We start from the raw sequence: 23,840 nt of genomic DNA on the forward strand, positions 1-23,840 counted from the left end.
AAGTTTTATTCCTTTTGGCCATCTCTTCTGCTAGAAGAGTTTCTGAGTTATCTGCTCTTTCTTGTGAATCTCCTTTTCTGATTTTTCATCAGGATAAGGCGGTGTTGCGGACTTCATTTAATTTTTTACCTAAAGTTGTGAATTCTAACAACATTAGTAGAGAAATTGTTGTCCCTTCTTTGTGTCCTAATCCTAAGAATTCTCTGGAGAGATCTTTACATTCCTTGGATGTAGTTAGAGCTTTGAAATATTATGTTGAAGCTACTAAAGATTTCAGGAAGACTTCTAGTCTATTTGTTGTCTTTTCTGGTTCTAGGAAGGTCAGAAGGCTTCTGCCATTTCTTTGGCATCTTGGTTTAAAATCTTTGATTCATCATGCTTATGTGGAGTCGGGTAAATCCCTGCCTCAAAGGATTACGGCTCATTCTACTAGGTCAGTTTCTACTTCCTGGGCTTTTAAGAATGAAGCTTCTGTTGATCAGATTTGCAAAGCAGCAACTTAGTCTTCTTTGCATACTTTTACTAAATTCTACCATTTTGATGTTTTTTTCTTCTTCTGAAGCAGTTTTTGGTAGAAAAGTACTTCAGGCAGCTGTTTCAGTTTGCTTCTTCTGCTTATAATTTCATTTTTTTTCATTTTAAGATTAAAACATTTTGATTTGGGTTATGGATTATTTTTTTCAGTGGAATTGGCTATCTTTATTTAATCCCTCCCTCTCTAGTGACTCTTGCATGGAAGTTCCACATCTTGGGTATCTGCTATCCCATACGTCACTAGCTCATGGACTCTTGCCAATTACATGAAAGAAAACATAATTTATGTAATAAAATTAATTTCTTTCATATTGGCAAGAGTCCATGAGGCCCACCCTTTTTGTGGTGGTTATGATTTTTTTGTATAAAGCACAATTATTCCAATTCCTTGTTTGATGCTTTCGCTCCTTATCACCCCCACTTCTTGGCTATTCGTTTAAACTGAATTGTGGGTGTGGTGAGGGGTGTATTTATAGGCATTTTGAGGTTTGGGAAACTTTGCCCCTCCTGGTAGGAATGTATATCCCATACGTCACTAGCTCATGGACTCTTGCCAATATGAAAGAAATGAATTTATCAGGTAAGTTCTTAGATAAATTATGTTTTTGAGCTGAAAAAAAACCTAACACCTGCAAAAAAGCAGCGTTCAGCTCCTAACGCAGCCCCATTGTTTCCTATGGGGAAACACTCTCTAAGTCTGCACCTAACACCCCTAACATGAACCCCAAGTCTAAACACCCCTAACCTTACACTTATTAACCCCTAATCTGCCGCCCCCCGCTATCGCTGACACCTGCATTTTATTATTAACCCCTAATCTGCCGCTCCGTACACCGCCGCAACCTACCCCTAATTTGCTGCCCCCTAACATCGCCGACCCCTATATTATATTTATTAACCCCTAATCTGCCCCCCCCCAACGTTGCCGCTACCTAACTACACTTATTAACCCCTAATCTGCCGACCGGACCTTGCCACCACTATAATAAATGTATTAACTCCTAAACCGCCTCACTCCCCGCCTCAAAAACCCTATAATAAATAGTATTAACCCCTAATCTGCCCTCCCTAACATCGCCGACACCTAACTTCAAGTATTAAACCCTAATCAGTCGACCGGACCTCACCGCTACTCTAATAAATGTATTAACCCCTAAAGCTAAGTCTAACACTAACACCCCCCTAAGATAATTTTTTTTAAAATCTAACGAAATAAAATAAATATTATTAACTAAAGTATTCCTATTTAAAACTAAATACTTACCTGTAAAATAAACCCTAATATAGCTAGAATATAACGAATAATTATATTGTAGCTATTTTAGGATTTATATTTATTTTACAGGCAACTCTGTATTTATTTTAACTAGGTACAATAGCTATTAAATAGTTAATAACTATTTAATAGCTACCTAGTTAAAATAAGTACAAAATTACCTGTAAAATAAATCCTAACCTAAGTTACAATTAAACCTAACACTACACTATCAATAAATTAATTAACTAAACTACCTACAATTACCTACAATTAAATAAACTAAACTAAATTACAAAAAATAAAAAAAGATTACAAGAATTTTAAACTAATTACACCTACTCTAAGCCCCCTAAAAAAATAACAAAGCCCCCCCAAAATAAAAAAAATGCCCTACCCTATTCTAAAATAAAAAGTTAACAGCTCTATTCTCTTACCAGCCCTTAATAGGGCCTTTTGCGGGGCATGCCCCAAAGAAAACAGCTCTGCATGTAAAAAAAACCCATACAATACCCTCCCCCCCAACATTACAACCCACCACCCACATACCCCTAATCTAACCCACCCAAACTGCCCTTAAAAAACCTAACACTAAGCCCCTGAAGATCTCCCTACCTTATCTTCACCACGCCGGGTATCATGATCCGTCCAGAAGAGGGTCCGAAATCTTCATCCTATCCGGCAAGAAGAGGTCCAGAAGAGGGTCCGAAGTCTTCATCCTGACCGGTAGACATGTTCATCCAGGCGGCGTCTTCTATCTTCATCCATCCGGAGCGGGACCATCTTGAAGCAGCTGACGCGGATCCATCCTCTTCTTCCGGCGATTCCCGACGAATGAAGGTTCCTTTAAGTGACGTCATTTACGATGGCGTCCCTCAAATTCTGATTGGCTGATAGGATTCTATCAGCCAATCGGAATTAAGGTAGGAAAAATCTGATTGAATCAGCCAATCAGATTCAAGTTCAATCCGATTGACTGATCCAATCAGCCAATCAGATTGAGCTCACATTCTATTGGCTGTTCCATACAGCCAATAGAATGCGAGCACAATCTGATTGGCTGATACAATCAGCCAATCGGATTGAACTTGAATCTGATTGGCTGATTCCATCAGCCAATCAGATTTTTCCTACCTTAATTCCGATTGGCTGATAGAATCTTATCAGCCAATCAGAATTTCGAGGGACGCCATCTTGGATGAAGTCACTTAAAGGAACCTTCATTCGTCGGGAGTCGCCGGAAGAAGAGGATGGATCCGCGTCGGCTGCTTCAAGATGGTCCCGCTCCGCGCCGGATGGATGAAGATAGAAGACGCCGCCTGGATGAAGATGTCTACCGGTCCAGATGTCCTCTTCCTGCCGGATAGGATGAAGACTTCGGACCCTCTTCTGGACCCCTTCTTGCCGGATAGGATGAAGACTTCGGACCCTCTTATGGACGAATCAGTGATACCCGGCGTGGTGAAGATAAGGTAGGGAGATCTTCAGGGGCTTAGTGTTAGGTTTTTTAAGGGGGGTTTGGGTGGGTTAGATTAGGGGTATGTGGGTGGTGGGTTGTAATGTTGGGGGGGGGTATTGCATTTTTTTTTTTTACGTGCAAAAGAGCTGTTTTCTTTGGGGCATGCCCCGCAAAAGGCCCTTTTAAGGGCTGGTAAGGTAAAAGAGCTGTTAACTTTTTATTTTAGAATAGGGTAGGGCATTTTTTTTTTGGGGGGGGGCTTTGTTATTTTTTTAGGGGGCTTAGAGTAGGTGTAATTAGTTTAAAATTCTTGTAATCTTTTTTTATTTTTTGTAATTTAGTTTAGTTGATTTAATTGTAGATAATTGTAGATAGTTTAGTTAATTAATTTATTGATAGTGTAGTGTTAGGTTTAATTGTAACTTAGGTTAAGATTTATTTTACAGGTAATTTTGTACTTATTTTAACTAGGTAGCTATTAAATAGTTATTAACTATTTAAAAGCTACCTAGTTAAAATAAGTACAAAATTACCTGTAAAATAAATATAAATCCTAAAATAGCTACAATATTCGTTATATAATTCGTTATATTGTAGCTATATTAGGGTTTATTTTACAGGTAAGTATTTAGCTTTAAATAGGATTAATTTATTTAATAAGATTTATTTAGTTAGATTTAAATTATATTTAACTTAGTGGGGTGTTAGTGTTAGGGTTAGACTTAGCTTTAGGGGTTAATACATTTATTAGAGTAGCGGTTAGGTCCAGTCGGCAGATTAGGGGTTAATAAGTGTAGTTAGGTAGCGGCGACGTTGGGGGGGCAGATTAGGGGTTAATAAATATTATGTAGGTGTCGGCGATGTTAGGGGCAGCAGATTAGGGTACATAGGGATAATGTAGGTTGCGGCGGTGTGCGGTCGGCAGATTAGGGGTTACATTTTTTTATTAGAGTGGCGGCGATGTGGGGGGACCTCAGTTTAGGGGTACATAGGTAGTTTATGGGTGTTAGTGTACTTTAGAGCATAGTAGTTAAGAGCTTTATGAACCGGCGTTAGCCCAGAAAGCTCTTAACTCCTGACTTTTTTCTGCGGCTGGAGTCTTGCCGGTAGAGGTGTAACGCTCACTTCAGCCAAGACTCTAAATACTAGCGTTAGAAAGATCCCATTGAAAAGATAGGATACGCAATTGACGTAAGGGGATCTGCGGTATGGAAAAGTTGCGGCTGGAAAGTGAGCGTTAGACCCTTTCCTGAGTGACTCTAAATACCAGCGGGCGGCCAAAACCAGCATTAGGACCCCTTAACGCTGGTTTGGACGGCTAACGCAGAACTCTAAATCTAGGCGTTAACGTTTTACTTACACTCTTTAAATCTGCTCTAGTTTTCATCTGAAGTTGATATAAATTGTGAAAATATTCATTTTTATCAACAGATAAAGGAAGATTAAAGAAATGGTCAACTCCAAATGTGTTATTGTTTAAAAAAGAATTATAATTCCTTTATTACCCATTCCCCCAGTTTTTCACAGCCAACATGGTTCGCTTAAAGGGACATGAAACCCCCCAAAAAATCTTTCATGATTTAGGTAGAACATTGTGGTATACCTTTAACTCTAACCCCTCCTATGTGGTCTCCTCCCTATTTAAGGACTACCTGTAACATTCATTCACTGCCTGATTATTGAAGTCATACCTACTCTGTTGTAGCTATTCTTATTTCAGGTCTCCTATCACTTGAATCCTGAGCAAAGTAACAACTCCAATATTTACTTTTGCTACCTTTGAATCTCTTATGATCTTGTCGCAACTTTGTTATTATCAAACTTGGATCATTGAACGGCCGGATCTACTTTTTTACCGCTACCCGGAAGTAAGCCGCATTCACACACGCTGCCAGTCCCAGACACGGATCTCCCAGTGCGGTAACGGAACACTCACGTTCCTCAAGGCAGGTAACGTACACAAACAAAACTAAAGCCTTTAAGCTTCTTTACCTGCCTGTTTGTTTTCACCAGTCTGCATTATTGGGCAAATCCTGTTATCCGCAATATCAGTTACAAACAAACAATGTGTGTCTGCGGAGTGTCTGAACTTGTATATATTTTAGGATGTGTGTGAATGCGTGAAGTAAAAGGAGATCATTCTGTCTCATTCCTGTTACTATCATTACTGATTAAGACCGTGTCAGTATTTCTACTCCATCTGTGGCTCTCATTTAGATATATATTGAACATATGATATATATCTTATTTATAAATCCTTATCATTATTAACACCTAAGTCTGTAGTTAATACCTAAATTCATCATATATTAAATGTCTCATGTTGTCTAATCAGGATACATAGAAGTTGTTTTTGATTAGTTCAAAAAAGAGCAACAAGCTCTACTTTTAGGGCTAATCTTTATATAAAGTGCACAAATACTTGTTTTCTGAATTGTAAACCTCAACATACCACAAACATACACTTTTAAACAATTTTCCAGTTTACTTCTATTATCAATTGTGCTTCATTGTCTTGGTATCATTTGTTAAGGAGCAGCAATGCACTACTGGTTTCTAACTGAACACATGTGTGAGCCAATGACAATCGGTATATATATATGCAGCACCAATCAGCAGCTAGAACCTAGGTTATTTGCTGCTCCTGAGCTTACCTAGATAACCTTTTCAGCAAAAGATAACAAGTGAAGGAAGCAAATGAAATAATAAAAGTAAATTGCAAAGTTTTTTTTAAAATGGTATGCTCTGTTTAAATCATGAATGTCTAATTAGGACTAATTAGGACTTTACTGTCCCTTTAATTTACTTTTAACCTCTGTTATTACCTTGTATCTAAGCCTCTTTTGACAGCCACCTGATCACATGGCTATTTATTTATTATGTATTGACTTGCATTTTAGCTAATTAGTGCAATGTCACCCACAACCCAGGGGCGTGAGCACAATGTTATCTATATGGCCCACATGAACTAGCAGTCTCCTGTTGTAAAAAGCTAATAAAAAAGCATGTGATAAGAGGCTGTCTTTAGTGGCTTAGAAACAGCAGAAATTTTGACGTTTAAATGTTTTAAAGTATATTAATATAACTATGTTGGTTTTGCAAAGCTGGGGAATGGGGGGTAAAGGTGTTTATATTTTAAACAATAACAATTTTGGTGTTGACTGTCCCTTTAACCCATCACAATAAGTCTTCCTCTATTTTATCAATAATGGCTTTGATCATTTCGGCTGTTTTTTGGTCTGAAAAGGCAGCTTTTCGATTTCAATGTCACAATTTCAGCTAATTCTCTCACTTGCAAACGGGTTTTCGGATGCTCAAAAAAGCCCTCTTTACACTGTGGAGCTGAAAACTTCTCATTTATCACAATCTATTTTCAGCTCACTTTTTAACGAATTTTCTAGCCCAGTTTTAGCTTATTGAAAGGAAACCAAAATGGTAAGTTTATATCATTTTCAAAAGTTTTTTTTTTTTTTCTGGTTCCTATAAAACAATAACCATATCTTTGTAAGGCTAAAATATTATCTTGTGTTTCTTTTGTATTTTTTGTGTTTTGGATATTTATTTGTATAACATAAATAGAAATCATTATTATGTTTACTGTCATTTTTTTTTCTCTGGTGTTATTGCCAGCACAGGTCTAAATGCTGTTCCTTCACTTCTATTTTCTAATCCAGTGGTTCTCAACCAAAGTGATCTCAAGGCCCAGTAAATTTTAGCTAGACATGTCTAGGGCCCGTTAGTTTAGATATATATATATAAAGTGAGCAGCAGGGGCAGGCTGATCAGCTAGGCCAAATAGGACCTGGGCCGAGGGAATAGCAAGTAGGGGGGCCCACAAATGGCATCTCCACGGATCCTGGTGCATTCCTTAAGCTGGAGTTTTCAGTTGCCCTATCAGTAACTAAGCAAATAAGTGTGGGTTTAGTGGGGGCCCTGGCTCTGGAGGTTGGGGGCAGGGCAGGGAGGCTACCATGTTTGCATAAAATGTAATACATTTCGATCAGTGTGAGACAGTGTTCCTGGGGCCTTGATTGGTCTTAGTCTGCCCCTGGTGTGCAGTAGGGGGCATGACATGTCGGGGCCCACCAGCAGGGCTATCACGGCCCGGTACTGGGCCACGGCCCGGCTGTTGAGAAACCAGGTTCTAATCGACATTCTAGTGAATTTTATAGTAAAATTATATGTTAATTTCCCTTTTTTGTCTTGATTAATTTGTAACTAACTTTAATATATGTGTTTGTATTTGGGTTAACATATGTGATACAAAAACATAAGGGTAAAGTACGAAAATTTAAAATAATAAAAAAAACGTTTCATTGCTGTTCATGTGAATTCTTTATTAACTGTAATAATGTTCATACATTCTATGTGATCTTAATTTCACAGGTTTGTGAAGCTTTTTCTATCAGTCATCCGCAACACATGGAAGCTGGGTGGAGTCTAGATCTTGATTTACGACTTTTATATGCTATTGTTTTCTTCCATTCATGATTCTACTTGTTTTTATTCGGGATCTGAAGAACTTATCAATATGTTCATTCTTGGCAAACCTTTCTATGGCAATCAGTCTAGTCATAGTTTACCAGCATGTTTTAAGAGTGAGTACTTTTTGATTCAGCTTGTTTTTAAACATTTATATATATAAATATATCTAAAAAAATATGTTTTGAATGTGAACATTATATTGTTTAATATTGATTTGCTATTCAGTTTGAACCCAAGCTTTCCTAGTTTATTAGATAAAAAAGTGTTATCCATATGCAAGAACCACTATTTCCTTGCATGTAGTGCTCCTACTAGGTATTTCTTCAACCAAGAATATCATGAGTACTAGCAAATTTGATAATATAACAACGTTTTAAATTATGGGAGGTGACAAGTGAGTTTAAAATCCCTCTACTAAGCACAAAATAAAACCTCTGGATACACTGTTTTCCAATGCAGCAAAGAATTCTGGGTACGATATGAAATGAGGTTCACAATGACTTACTTTTTTGCTTCTGTCTGCAATTACACAGACTCCCTTTATGCCATAGCATCACTGTATAACAAGCTTCTTAAGCTTAGCTAGGGATAGTACAGTGATTCAGACGATCCCTGGACAGCTGTTTCATGGTTTTTGCCACTCATCAGCTGGGAGTAGGTGAATCTCTGCTAGGTGAATAAAAAAAAAACTTTTTAAAGCTAATGAGTGGCAAAAACCAACTGAATCTCTATACCTAACACTATCTAAGTTTAAAAGCTTTGTATACAGCGATGCTATGGCTTAAGGGAGTCTGCGTGAAAGCAGACTGAAGTAAAAAAGTGAGTCATTGTGAACCTAATTTACATATCTTACCCAGATCCTTTGCTGCATTGGAAACAGTGTATCCAGAGGTTTTCTGGGAATAGCAAGCATCCTGATTTGTTTAGATTTGTTAAATGATCTACACAATGAGTTATTTTCTTTACATTTTGTGCTTAGTGGAGGATTTTAAACTCACTTTTTACCTCATAATTAAAAAGTTTGTTTTCTCTTGTTAAGTGTATCCAGTCCCACGGATCATCCATTACTTATGGAAATATATTCTCCTTCCCAACAGGAAGCTGCAAGAGTCCACCCACAGCAAGCTGCTATATAGCTCCCTCCCCTAACTGCCATATTCAGTCATTCTCTTGCAAGCCTCAACATAGATAGGAGGTTTGTGAGAGTCTGTGGTGCTTCTACTTAGTTTATTCTTCAATCAAAAGTTTGTTATTTTTAAATGGCACCGGAGTGTGTGCTGTTTATCTCAGGCAGTATTTGGAAGAAGAATCTGCCTGCGTTTTTTCTATGATCTTAGCAGACGTAACTAAGATCCATTTGCTGTTCTCACACATTCTGAGGAGTGAGGTACTTCAGAGGGGGAATGGCGTGCAGGTTTTCCTGCAGATAAGGTATGTGCAGTAAAATATTTTTCTAGGAATGGAATTGACTAAGAAAATACTGCTGATACCGAAGTAATGTAAGTAAAGCCTTAAATGCAGCGATAGCGACTGGTATCAGGCTTATTAATAGAGATAACATACTCTTTTAAAAATGTGTTTTAAAACGTTTTGCTGGCATGTTTAATCGTTTTTTAACATATGTTTGGTGATAAACTTATTGGGGCCTAAGTTTTTTTCCACATGGCTGGCTTAAATTTTGCATAGAAACAGTTTCATGAGGCTTTTCCACTGTTATAGTATAAAAGTTACAGTTGGTGCCAGTTAAAATTACAAACAGTGACATTCAGCTTCCCCTCAGCAGTCCCCTGCATGCTATAGGACATCTCTGAAGGGCTCAAAAGGGCTTCAAAAAGTAGGAGCTGTTATGACTGTTTTAAAACATATTTTTCGTTTTGTTAAATCTGTTTTTTTGTATTAAGGGGTTAATCATCCATTTGCAAGTGGGTGCAATGCTCTGCTAACTTGTTACATACACTGTAAAAATTTTGTTAGTTTTAACTGCCTTTTTTCACTGTTATTTCAAATTTTGGCAAAATTTGTTTCTCTTTAAGGCACAGTAACGTTTTATATATTTGCTTGTTAACTTGATTTAAAGTGCTTTCCAAGCTTACTAGTCTCACTTATTAGTCTGTTCTAACATGTCTGACATAGTGGAAGCTCTGTGTTCATTATGTTTTAAAGCATGGTGGAACCCCATCTTAGAATGTGTACCAGATGTAACTGATTTCATGTTAAACAATAAAGATCATTTTTTGTCTTTAAAAACATTATCACAGAGGATTCTGTCGTAGGGGTAGTTATGCCGACTAACTCTCCCCACGTGTCAGACCTTTTGACTCCCGCTTTAGGGACTCACGCTCAAATGGCGCCAAGTACATCAAGGGCACCCATAGCGTTTCTTTACAGGGGATTCTGTCGAGGGGGAAAGTTATGCCGACTAACTCTCCCCACGTGTCAGACCCTTCGACTCCCGCTTCAGGGACTCACGCTCAAATGGCGCCAAGTACATCAAGGGCGCCCATAGCGTTTATTTTACAAGACATGGCAAGGTGGTGAATAATATTCTGGCAGCAGTATTAGTCAGACTACCTGAAATTAAAGGAAAGCAGTTAGCTCTGGGGGTAGATACAGAGCATACAGACGCTCTTAAGAAACCATGTATGATACTACCTCACAATATGCTTAGTCTGTGGGTGATTTTTTTTTTTTTTTTGACTCAGGGAAGATGATTTAACCTGATTCTGATATTTCTACATTTAAAATTTATGCTTGAGAACCTCCACTTGTTGCTCAGGGAGGCTTTTGGCTGCTCTGAATGAATGTGTACAATCGCCAGGGCCAGAGAAATTGTGTAGACTGGATAAATAATATGCAGTGCCGGTGTGTGTACTGATGTTTTTCCAATACCTAAAGAGGTTTACTAAAAATTTTTTTAATAAGGAATGGGATAGACCAGGTGTGCCGTTCTCTTCCCCTCCTATTTTTTAGAAGAATGTTTTCTAAAGTTACCACCACACGGGACTTCTGGCAGACAGTTCCTAAGGTGGAGAGAAGAGTTTCTACTCTAGCTAAGCGTACCACTACCTCTGACGAGGACAGTTGTGCTTTTTAGATCCAATGGATAAAAAATGTTTATTCAACAGGGTTTTATCCTGCAGCCCCTTGCATACATTGCTTCTGTCACTGCTGCTGCGGCGTTCTGGGTTGAGTCTCTTGATGAGGCTTTACAGTTAAGCGACTCCATTGGATGAATATATTTGACAAGCTTATGCTAGCCAATTCCTTTGTTTTCTGATGCCTTGTTCATTTGACTAGACTAACGGCTAAGAATTCTGTTTTTTACTATACTGGGCGCAGAGCGCTATGGCTTATATCATGGTCAGCTGTCGTGACTTAATAAATAAGCTACTTAACTTCCCTTCAAGGGGCAGACCCTATTCGGGCCTGGTTTGAAGGAGATTATTGCTTATATCACTGGAGGAAAAGGTCATGCCCTTCCTCAGGATAGGTCTAAATCAAGGGCCAAAAAAAAAAAAAAAGTCTAATTTTCGTACCTTTTAAAAACTTCAGGGCAGGTGTGGCATCCTCTTCCTATAAGGCAAAACAAGAGGGAATTTTTGCTCAGTCCAAGGCGGTCTGGAGACAATCGGACCTGGAACAAAGATAAGCAAGCCAAGGAGGCTGCTGCTGCCTCTAAGGCAGCATGAAGGAACAGACCCCTATCCGGTAACGGATCCTATAGGGGGCAGACTTTCATTCTTTGCCCAGGCGTGGGAAAGAGATGCCCAGGATCCCTAGGCATTGGAATTATATCCCAGAGATATCTTCTGGTTTTCAAAGATTCCCCCCCCAAAAAAAGGGGAGATTACGCCTTTCACAATTATCTGCAAACCAGATAAAGAAGGAGGCATTCTTACATTGTGTACGAGATCCATCCAGTTCCAAGAGAGGAACAGGGACAGAGTTTTTTACTCAAATCTGTTTGTGGTTCCCAAGGAGAGGGAACCTTCAGACCTATTTTGGATCTAAAGATCTTAAACAATTCCTCAGAATTCCGTCATTTAAGATGGAAACTATTCGTACCATCTTAACTATGATCCAGAGAGTCAATAGGGACTACAATGGATTTGAAGGATGCTTATCCTCACATTGTGATGCATAAAGATCACCATCGTTTTTCAGGTTTGCCTTTCTAGACAGGCATTACCAGTTTGTAGCTCTTTCCTTTGTGATATCTACAGCCCCCAAGAATCTTTATGGAGGTTCTGGGGTCGCTTTGGCGGTCCTTAGACCGCGGGGCATAGAAGTGGCCCCTTATTTAGACGACATCCTGATACAGGCGTCAAACATCCAAATTGCCCAGTCTCATACGGACGTTAAGTACTGGCATTTCTGAGATCACATGGGTGGAAAGTGAACAAGGAAAGAGTTCTCTATCCCCAATCTCAAGGGTTTCCCTCCTAGGGACTCTGATAGATTCTGTAGAAATGAAAATTTACCTGACGGAGTCCAGGTTGTCAAAGTTTCTAAATCTCTGCAGTGTTTTTTTCATCCCATCCGCGCCTTCGGTGGCTCAGTACATGAATGAAATCGGCTTAATGGTAGCGGCAAGGGCACATAGTACCGTTTGTACGTCTACATTTCAGACCGCTGCAACTATGCATGCTCAGTCAGAGGAACGGGGATTACACAGATTTGTCCCCCTGTTAAACCTGGACCAAGAGACCAGAGATTCTCTTCTCTGGTGACTATGTCGGGGTCCATCTGTCCAAGGGTATGACCTTCCGCAGGTCAGATGGGACAATTGTTACAATAGATGCCAGCCTTTTAGGTTGGGATGCAGTCTGGAACTCCCTGAAGGCTCAGGGATAGTGGACTTAGGAGGAGACCCCTCCTTCTAATAAATATTCTGGAACTGGGAGTGATATTCCATGCTCATCAGTCTTGGCCTCAGTTAGCAACTCTGAGGTACATCATACTCAGTCGGACAATATACACGACTGTGGCTTACATCAGCCATCAAGGGGGAACAGAAGTTCCCTAGCGATGTTAGAAGTCTTACAATAATTCACTGGACAGAGACTCACTCTTGTCTATCAGCTATCCATATCCCAGGTGTTGAGAACTGGGAGGTGGATTTTCTAAGTCGTCAGACTTTTCTTCCGGGGGAGTGGGAATTTCCTCCGGAGGTCAAGACCAAGCAGGAGAGGGCTTTGGTGTTTTTGACAGCGCCTGCGTAGCCACGCAGGACCTGGTATGCAGATCTGGTGGACATGTCATCCTTTCCATCACGGTCTCTGCTTCTGAGACAGGTCCCTCTACCTCAGGGTCCTTTCAACCATCTAAATAGAATCAATCTGAGATGGACTGCCTGGAGACTGAACGCTTGATGTTATCAAAGCATGGCTTCTCCGAGTCAGTCATTGATACCTTAATACAGACATGAAAGCCTGTCTCTAGGAAATTGAACATAGATATGGTGTAAATATCTGATTGTTATGAATCCAAGGGTTACTCATGGAGTAAAGTCTGGATTCCCAGGATATTATCTTTTCTCCAAGATGTTTTTGAGAAAAGGGTTGTCAGCTAATTCCTTAAAAGGGGACAGATTTTTACTCTGTCTATTTTTTTTGCACAAGCGTCTGGCACGGTATTCTAGACGTTCAGGCTTTGGTTAGAGTCAAGCCTGTGTTTAAAACTGTTTGCTCCGCCCATGGAGCTTAAACCTGATTCTTAAGGTTCTTCAAGAAGTTCCGTTTGAACCTTTTTTTGTTCCATAGATATCAATCTTTACCTTGGAAGTTCCTTTTGGGTAGCTAATTCCTCGAACTCGTAGAGTCTCCAAGTTATCTGTGTTACAATGTGATTCTCCTTATCTGGTCCTTCGTACGGATAAGGTAGTCTTGCGTACCAAACCTGGGTTTTTTCCTAAGGTGGTATCTAACAAGTACATCACTCAAGAGATAGTTGTTCCATGCTTGTATCCTAATCCCTTCCTCAAAGAAGGAAGTCTATTACACAATATTGGACGTGGTTTGTGCTTTAAAGTTTTACTTACAAGCTACTACAGTTTTCATCAAACGTTCACCTTGTTTGTTGTCTATTCTGGACAGAGGAGAGGTCAAAAGACTTCAGCAGCCTCTCTGTCTTTTTGGTTAAAAAGCATAATTCATTTAGCTTATGAGACTGCTGGACAGCAGCCTCCTGAAGGGATTACAGCTCATTCTACTAGAGCTGTGGTTTTCACTTGGGCCTTTTTTTAAATGTGGCTTCTGTTGAACAGATTTACAAGACGGAGTCTTGGTCTGCGCTTCATACTTTTCAAATTTAACAAATTTGATACCTTGCTTCTTCGGAGGCTATTTTTGGGAGAAAGGGTTTTTTACAGGCAGTGGTAACTTCCCGTTTAAGTACCTGCCTTGTCCCCTCCCATCATCGTGTACTTTAGCTTTGGTATTGGTATTCCATAAGTAATGGATGATCCGTGGACTGGATACACTTAACAAGAGAAAACATAATTTATGCTTACCTGATAAATTTATTTCTCTTGTAGTGTATCCCAGTCCACGGCCCACCCTGTCACTTTAAGGCAGGTAATTTTTTCATTTTGAACTACAGTCACCACTGCACCCTATGGTTTTTCCTTTATCTGCATGTTTTCGGTCGAATGACTGAATATGGCAGTTAGGGGAGGAGCTATATAGCAGCTTTGCTGTGGGTGGACCTCTTGCTAGCTTCCTGTTGGAAGGAGAATATTATTCCATAAGTAATGGATGATCCGTGGACTGGATACACTACAAGAGAAATAAAATTTATCAGGTAAGCATAAATTATGTTTTATTTCGCCCAGAAATCAGATATACACTGACACCACACACACACACACGTATATATATATATATATATAATATGACCTTATATAAAGGTGTCAGGGATTGTGATTTTCAGAATTTCGGCCAAGTGAATATTATCGTCCACATGAAATATATGCTGGAGAGCCAGCCACCCTACCTTGTTTTTGCTAGTTCTGCAAGGGACTAATCTGAGTCTTCTCAATCTGTAGTCACCACGGGGAGGGGTGGAGCTAAACAAGCGTGGTGCTGTATACTATAATAAATTGCATGACCCCTTCCTCTCCTCAACGATCCACCTGACCGTAAACTTGCAGTGAGGAGTAGAGGGAGGGGTTGATGGAACGTAAATGTGTCACAAACTCAGAGAATTCAGACAGACAAACAGTAAAACAGCTGCAGCTTTCTGCAGAGCTGCTACCTCCTTCTTACAATGATTGAAGTCAGGACAGGCCTAGCAGTGAGCTCTTGTCTGTGTTTGCATTTGCATTGCTTGAAGATATTACTGGTTCCCTACACTGGATTGAAGTCAGGACAGGGAGCGGTCTGCCTGGTTCTCACAATAACATTTCAGGCCCCCTGTCAAGTGCCGCCTGGGTCTGTTGGGCCCACTTTGTCCCATGATTGAGCCGGCCCTGTGTAGACCTAACCAATAAAGTGTATCAGTGCATATATGTAATTGTGTGCCTGCAATGTCTTAACAACAAATTATATTGGGCTTGTAATTGAAAGGCCAAAAATCAAGGATTGTCTAAGGGACTGAGTAAGTTATCCATATATTAATTGGGAAACAGTATGTCTTAATGCACATTATATCCTGAGGGGTTAGCCCCATATGAGGTTTATTTACTGACACAGTAATTTCTGTGGTTAGCTCAGGGACACCAATCCATATCCTATCCCTGGTGTAGCTCACCACCCCCGGTTTCGCAGGGCTTAAGGGGGAGGGGCTTATCCCAGCGTGATCAACACGCTCATAGCTGTGACGCTTCCCAGATAGCAATGGCAGAACACGTGTATGTGTTATGTAAAAACATCTGTCAATGGGGCTTTCGGCGCCGGACTAGACAATCCTCTAACAGGGTATCTCAGATTCCCAAATAACCCTTGCAAACTCATATTAATAAAGCTAAGGTAGTGCAAGTGTTATTCAAAGACCCTAGATAAGTTCCATCCACAGTACGAAACTAAAGAGATAATCCAGGAGGAATCACAGGTACACGTAAACACAATCGCAATGTAATATAAATATTTTGCTACAGAAAAAATTGTGTTGGAATATATCTCTAAATGTGTTGTTATGTACACTATAATATAATATAACCTGTTCCCTTAGTAGGACCTAGGTCATTAGTAGAGAGAGTCTATCAGTGCATATATATAGTGTATAATGTGTTACTTGCTAAAAAACAGTTTTATCAAAGCACTTACAGACTCAAAAAACAGAAAAATAGAGGAACAGAGCTAAGTCCAAATCAAAGGGTGTTTTACAAAAAACAATGCCAATCAATGTTGGCATTGAAGACCCTTCGGGTGCAATGGTCCAATCTAAGAGTCCATTTGGCCTCCACCTGCAACAACTTCTTCCTGTCACCCTCGACTGAGAGGGGGGACATGGTCTATCAGAATGGAATCTTAGGTCTCTTTGGCAGTGTGTGGGCTTTCAAAAGTGCCCGTTCATGGTTGATCCATCTTATTGGTATCCAAGGCCCGCCCTGATGGCACTCCGATGGTCAGCCATCCTCTTCCTGATGTTGTCATCAGTCTTACCCACATAATATTTCCCACATACACAGTTCAATAGGGTAAACCACAACACTTAGTTGGGCATGTCATTGTAGTGCCAAATCTTATACTGTTGGTCTTTTGTGGGTTCCTAAACGTTGAACTTTGTATCATGGCGCTGCAAGTCGTGCAGCTTGGATATCTGTATGATCCTTGTTTCTCCAAACATTGGTGTGTCCGGTCCACGGCGTCATCCATAACTTGTGGGAATATTTCCTCCCCAACAGGAGAATGGCAAAGAGACAGGCAAAAAGCCGTCCCACACAGTCCCTCCCAGGCTCGCCCCCCCAGTCATTCTCCTTTGCCGCTGCTGAACAAGTAGCTCTCCACGAAGATAGATGAAGAGTATGTGGTGTTTAGTTGTAGTTTTTTTATTCTTCTATCAAGAGTTTGTTATTTTAAAATAGTGCTGGTATGTACTATTTACTCTGAAAACAGAAAGAGATGAAGAGTTCTGTTTATAAGAGGGAGTTATGATTTTAGCAGCAGTAACTAAAATCAATTGCTGTTCCCACACAGGACTGTTGAGCTGAGAGAAACTTCAGTTGGGGGGAACAGTTTGCAGACTTTTCTGCTCAAGTATGACTAGCCATTTTTCTAACAAGACTGTGTAATGCTGGAAGGCTGTCATTTTCCCTCATGGGAATCGGCTAAGCCATGTTCTTAGACTCAAACAGAATAAAGGGCTTATAAGGGCTATAAACTGGCTGGACACTTTTAGGGGCTAAATCGATTGCTTTATTTAAGTATTATATGCAGTTTGAAGTGAATTTCACACTTTTTTACTATTGGGGAACGTCTTTTAGCGCCAAGCACTTGTTAAGACACCTTCCAGTCAGGAAGGGCCTTTCACTGTAGAAGGCAGAGCCTCATTTTCGCGCCATTATTACGCAGTTACTTTTGAGTATAGTACATGCAGCTGCATGTGTGAAGGTCTGGTATTCACCTCGAAAACGTTCTAGAAGGCTTCAATTGGTATCGTATACCCCCCTGGGATTGGTGGAAGTCGCAACAAAGCTGTGGCTGGGACTGTAGGGGGGTTAAAAATTGCAAACGGCTCGGTTTCCACATTTTAAGGGTTAACAGCTTGAAAATTGGGGTGCAATTACTTTGAATGCATTAAGACACTGTGGTGAAAATTTGGTAAAGATTGGATAATTCCTTCATAGTTTTTCACATATTCAGTAATAAAGTGTGCACTGTTTAACATTTAAAGAGATCAGTAACGGTTTTGTTTAAAAACGGTTTTTATGCTTTATTAACAGTTTAAGCCTGTTTAACATGTCTGTACCTTCAGATAGATCATGTTCTGTATGTATGGAAGCAATGTGGTTCCCCCTTCTAATATGTGTGATAATTGTGCCATAGCGTCCAAACAAAGTAAGGACAGTACTGTCAACAAATAGTAAGGTTGCCCAGGATGATTCTCAGATGAAGGAAGTAGACATAGTTCTACATCATCTCCTTCTGTGTCTATACCAGTTATGCCCGCGCAGGCGACCCCTAGTACTTCTAGCGCGCCAATGCTTGTTACTATGCTACAATTGACGGCAGTAATGGATAACCTCCATAGCTAATATTTTATCCAAAATGCCAGCATTTCAGAGAAAGTGCGATTGCTCTGTTTTATACACTGTAGAGCAGGAGGGCGCTGATGATAAATTTTTCTGTCATACCCTCACACCAATCTGAAGTTGTAGTGATGGAGGGTTTGTCAGATGGGGAAAATTTCTGATACAGGAAGATTTCTCAACAGGCAGAACCTGATGTTGTGACATTTAAATTTAAATTAGAGCATCTCCACGCATTACTTAAGGAGGTGCTATCTACTCTGGATGATTGTGACAATCTGGTCATCCCAGAAAAATTGTGCAAGATGGACAAGTTCCTAGAGGTCCCGGTGCACCCTGATGCTTTTCCGATACCTAACGGGTGGCGGACATAGTGAATAAGGAGTGGGAGAAGCCAGGCATACCTTTTGTCCCTCCTCCTATATTTAAGAAATTGTTCCCCTATGGTCGACCCCAGGAAGGATTATGGCAAACAGTCCTAAGGTCGAGGGGGCGGTTTCTACACTAGCCCAAGCGCACGACCCATTCCTATTGAGGACAATTGGCTTTCATAGATCCTATGGATAAAAAATTGGAGGGTCTTGCTTAAAAAGATTTTTGTACAGCAAGTTACCTCCTTCAAACCTATTTCGTGCATTATTCCTGTCACTACAGCGGCGTGGGTTTGGTTCGAGGAACTGGAAAGTCGCTCAGTAGGGGACTCCGTATGAGGAAGTCTTGGACAGAATTTGCGCACTTAAGTTAGCTAATTCCTTTATTTTAGACGCCGCTTTGCAGGTTAGCGAGGTTAGCGGCGAAAATTCAGGGTTTGCAATTGTGGCGCGCAGAGCGATCTGGCTTAAAGTCTTGGTCGGCGGATGTATCTTCCAAGACAAAATTGCTTAATATCCCTTTCAAAGGTTAAGACCCTTTTTGGGCCAGAAATTGAAAGAGATTATTTTCAAACACCAATGGGGGAAAGGGCCATGCCCTCCCACAAGATAGACCTTTTAAGGCTAAGAATAAGTCCAATTTTCGTTCCCTTTCGCAATTTCAGGAACGGACCGGCTTCCAAACTCTGCAGCCTCTAGACAAGAGGGTAACGCTCTCCCAGACCTAAACCAGCTTTGGAAACCAATGCAAGGCTGGAACAAGGGTAAACAGGCCAAGATGCCCTGTGCTGCTTACAAGACAGCCATGAAGGGGTAGCCCCCGATCCGGGACCGGATCTAGTAGGGGGCAGACTCTCTATCTTTGCTCAGGCTTGGGCAAGAGATGTTCAGGATTCCCTGGGCACTAGAAATAGTCTCTCAGGGTTATCTTCTAGAATTCAAGGAACTACCCCCAAATGGAAGGTTCCACATGTCTCAATTATCTTCAAACCAAATAAAGAGACAGGCATTCTTACATTGTGTAGGAGACCTGTTAAAGATGGGAGTGATACACACCCCAGTTCCAACTGTGGAACAAGGTCAGGAGGTTTTACTCAAAATCTGTTTGTAGTTCCCAAAAAAGAGGGAACTTTCAGACCAATCTGGATTTAAAAGATTCTAAACAAATTTCTTAGAGTTCCATCGTTTCAAAATGGAAACCATTCGAACAATTTTACCCTACAATCCAGGAGGGTCAATTTATGACTACCGTGGATTTAAAGGATGCGTATCTACATATTCCTATCCACAAAGATCATATCAGTTCCTAAGGTTCGCCTTTCTGGACAAACATTACAGTTCGTGGCTCTCCCATTCGGGCTAGCCAACTGCTCCACGGATTTTCACAAAGGTTGCTCGGGTCCCTTCTACGCGGTCCTAAGACCAAGGGGTATTGCAGTGGACCCTTATCTGGACGACATTCTAATCCAAGCGTCGTCTCTTTCCAAAGCAAAGGCTCATACAGACTTGTTCTAGCCTTTCTCAGATCTCATGGGTGGAAGGTGAAGTAGAAAAGAGTTCCCTGTCTCCGTCGACAAGAGTTCCCTTTTTGGGAACAATAATAGATTCTTTAGAAATGAAGATCTTCCTGACAGAAGTCAGAAAGTCAAAGCTTCTAAACCCTTGTCAAGTTCTTCACTCTATTCTGCAGCCTTCCATAGCTCAGTGCATGGAAGTAGTAGGGCTGATGGTTGCAGCAATGGACATAGTTCCTTTTGCTCGAATCATCTAAGACCATTACAACTGTGCATGCTCAAGCAGTGGAATGGGGACTATACAGGACTTGTCTCCAATGATTCAAGTAGACCAGATGACCAGAAACTCACCTCCGTTGGTGGTTGACCCAGGATCAACCCTGTCCCAGGTAATGAGTTTCCACAGACCAGAGTGGGTCATTGTCACGACCGACACCAGTCTATTAGGCTGGGGCGGCGGTCTCTGGATTCCCTGAAAGCTCAGGGTCTATGGTCTCGGGAAGAGTCTCTTCTCCCGATAAACATCCTGGAACTGAGAGCAATATTCAATGCTCTCGGGCTTCGACCTCAACTAGCGAAGGCCGGATTCATAAGATTCCAGTCAGACAACATGACGACTGTAGCTTACATCAACCATCAGGGGGGAACAAGGAGTTCCTTGGCGATGAGAGAGGTGTCCAAATCATCAACTGGGGCGGAGGTACACTCCTGCCACCCTATCTGGCAATTAACATCCCAGGAGTAGACAACTGGGAGGCGGATTATCTGAGTCGTCAGACACTTTCCCCTCCATGGGAGTGGGAACTTCACCCGGAGGTGTGTTGCCCAGTTGACTCAATTTATGGGGCATTCCAGACATGGATCTGATGCGCGTCTCGTCAGAACTTCAAGGGTTCATTGCTACGGGTCCAGAGTCCAGGGATCCCAAGGCGACCTCTAGTGGATGCATCAGTGGCGCCTTGGTCGTTCAACCTAGCTTATGCGTTTCCACCGTTCCCTACTCCTTCCCAGGCTTGTAGCCAGATCAAACAGGAGAGAAGGCGATTCTGATAGCTCCTGTGTGGCCGCGCAGGATCTTGTATGCAGACCTGGTGAATATGTCATCGGCTCCACCATGGAAGCTACCTTTGAGAAAGGATCTTCTAGTACAAGGTCCATTCGAACATCCAAATCTAGTTTCTTGCTGTGCTGACTGCTTGGAAATTGAACGCTTGATTTTATCAAAGCGTGGGTTTTCAGATTCAGTGATAGATACTTGGTCCAAGCCAGGAAAACCCTGTGACTAGAAAGATTTACCATAAAATATGGAAAAAGATATATCTGTTGGTGTGAATCCAAGGGATTCTCCTGGAGTAAGATTAAAATTCCTAGGATCCTCTCCTTTCTCCAAGAGGTTTGGATAAGGGATTGTCAGCGAGTTCTCTGAAAGGACAGATTTCTGCTTTATCTGTCTTGTTACACAAACAACTGGCAGCTGTGCCAGATGTACAAGCTTTTGTACAGGCTTTGGTTAGAATCAAGCCTGTTTACAGCCCCTTGACTCCTCCATGGAGTCTAAATTTAGTTCTTTCAGTTCTTCAAGGGGTTCCGTTTGAACCCTTACATTCCTTAGATATTAAGTTTTATCTTGGAAGTTTTGTTTTTGGTTGCTATTTCTTCTGCTAGAAGAGTTTCAGAGTACTGGCTCTGCAGTGGTGCACCCCCTATCTGGCTGTTCCATTCAGATAAGGTTGTTTTGCGTACTAAGCCTGGTATTCTTCCAAAGTTGTTTCCAACAAGAACATTAGACCAGGAAATAGTTGTACCTTCTTTGTGTCCGATCCAGTTTCAAAGATGGAACGTTTTGTTACACAATTTAGTGACATAGTCCGTGCTCTAAAAGTTCTATTTAGAGCAACTAAAGGATTTCAGACAAACTTTCTTCTTTGTTTGTTGTTTATTCTGGTAAGAAGGAGAGGTCAAAAAGCATACTGCTACCTCTCTTTCTTTTGGCTGAAAAGCATTATCCCGATTGGCTTATGAGGACTGTCCGGACGGCATCCTCCCTGAAAGAATCACAGCTCACTCCTCTAGGGCTGTGGCTTCCACATGGGCCCTTCTAAGAACTGAGCTTCTGTGAACAGAATATTTAAGGCAGCGACTTGGTCTTCACTGCACACTTTTGCCAAATTTTACAATTCTGATACTTTTGCTTCTTCGGAGGCTATTTTTGGGAGAAGGTTGTGCAAGCAGTGGTGCCTTCTGTTTAGGTACCTGATTTGCTCCTCCCTTCATCCGTGTCCTAAAGCTTTGGTATTGGTTCCCACAAGTATGGATGAAGCCGTGGACCGACACACCAATGTTGGAGAAAACAGAATTTATGCTTACCTGATAAATTTACTTTCTCCAACGGTGTGTCCGGTCCACGGCCCCGCGCCTGGTTTTTTAATCAGGTTTGAAAAATTTCTTTCTCTATACACTACAGTCACCACGGCACCCTATAGTTTCTCCTTTTTTTTCTCCTAACCGTCGGTCGAATGACTGGGGGGGCGGAGCCTGGGAGGGACTGTGTGGACGGCTTTTGCTGTGCTCTTTGCCATTTCCTGTTGGGGAGGAGAATATTCCCACAAGTTATGGATGACGCGTGGACCGGACACACCGTTGGAGAAAGTAATTTATCAGGTAAGCATAAATTCTGTTTTTTTTTGTCCTTAACCACTGTTCCTGCTTATAGCAGTGTATTGGATCTGTTTTCATCAAAAGATCCTTTAAATTGCTGTTATTTTTATACCCATTCTTGGCACTGTGGTATCAGCAAATGGTAAAGTGGGGTCAGTCTGAACACCCACCAATTCTTCTTTATACTGTTCGCCAGTAAATGGGATGTAGGACCAAATGTAGTTATCACCATAACTCTCTCTTCTGAGATCCGTGCATCCTTACCACCAAGTAGAGTAGCTTTATCCATCTTAATGACTTCTTCTTTGACTGAAGTTATTAGTTGTTTTGCGTATCCTCTCTTAAGGAATTTTTCTGTCATATCTTGTACCTGAGTGGATGCCTGTCTGGTAGAGAGTTGTTCCTAATCACCCTTGTCAATTGAGCTTTAGGAATAGCTCTGATTAGTGATCTTGGGTGTTTGCTGGTTGCTAGAAGAATTCATCATAGTTGTTTCATAGTTAGCCATATAGAGGTTGGCATAAAGGGGCCATACTTTCAATTGGAATATATATATATATATATATATATATATTATTATATATAATATATATATATACTGTATATACAGTATATATTTAAATTCAAGCCAGCACGGACTTCATTAAAAGTAAAAAACTATTTATTTAGAACATTATTAAAAATCTACAGACAGCAAAAAACAGGACAAACTGGCTGACATGTTTCGGCTGTATGGCCTTAATCATAGACACTCCATTGGTTAAAAACAATTTAAATATATACCTGTAGCTGTCATTCTATTGGGTAGCCACTGATTATGTGATTAACTTAATTAACATCAAACAACCAATGCCTTTCCAGATTGTATCAACAAAAAGGTGCATAAATAAAACATTCATGAATACATAGTACATATTGCTAGCACATGTATCAATCCTTAATATGAACAGGTAATTATACAATTGTTAAAAGTTAGCGATATAATCAAAAGGATCATGGTGCTATTGTATAATTATTATTTCTAGTCTGTTATAGTTCTAAAATCTCAGATATTCAATATTGTTATTATTATTAATTAATATTATTAAATGTTGTGTCAATCTGTTATTGGGGAGGAAGTAAAAACTATTCCTATTAGAGGCATGAAGTTTCTCCCTAACTTTCAGGTATGGATCATATAACGATCATTATATCATGCCATATTGTAGAAGAATAACACATCATCTTGAATTAATAAATATATACATCGGTGCAGAATAGGGCTGGGCGATATGGGGAAAAACATCATTGTGATTTAAATACGATTTTCTCATAAATGACTATAACAACTTCATTTTGCATTAAAAAGTTTATTTAACACTACAGAATCTTAATG

General features: G+C 40.5%; 1 protein-coding gene across 1 annotated transcript in view; it reads left to right on the forward strand.

Annotated features, from left to right (window-relative positions):
* Window positions 1-23,840, forward strand: part of SLC36A4 (solute carrier family 36 member 4) — an 879,508-nt gene that overhangs the window by 350,583 nt on the left and 505,085 nt on the right. Inside the window, 2 exon segments of the mRNA XM_053708622.1 lie at window positions 7,635-7,719; window positions 7,722-7,846. Of these exon segments, the coding sequence (XP_053564597.1) occupies window positions 7,635-7,719; window positions 7,722-7,846 (210 nt within the window).

The sequence above is a fragment of the Bombina bombina genome, chromosome 3 (assembly GCF_027579735.1).
Source record: "Bombina bombina isolate aBomBom1 chromosome 3, aBomBom1.pri, whole genome shotgun sequence".
Classification (NCBI taxonomy): domain Eukaryota; kingdom Metazoa; phylum Chordata; class Amphibia; order Anura; family Bombinatoridae; genus Bombina; species Bombina bombina.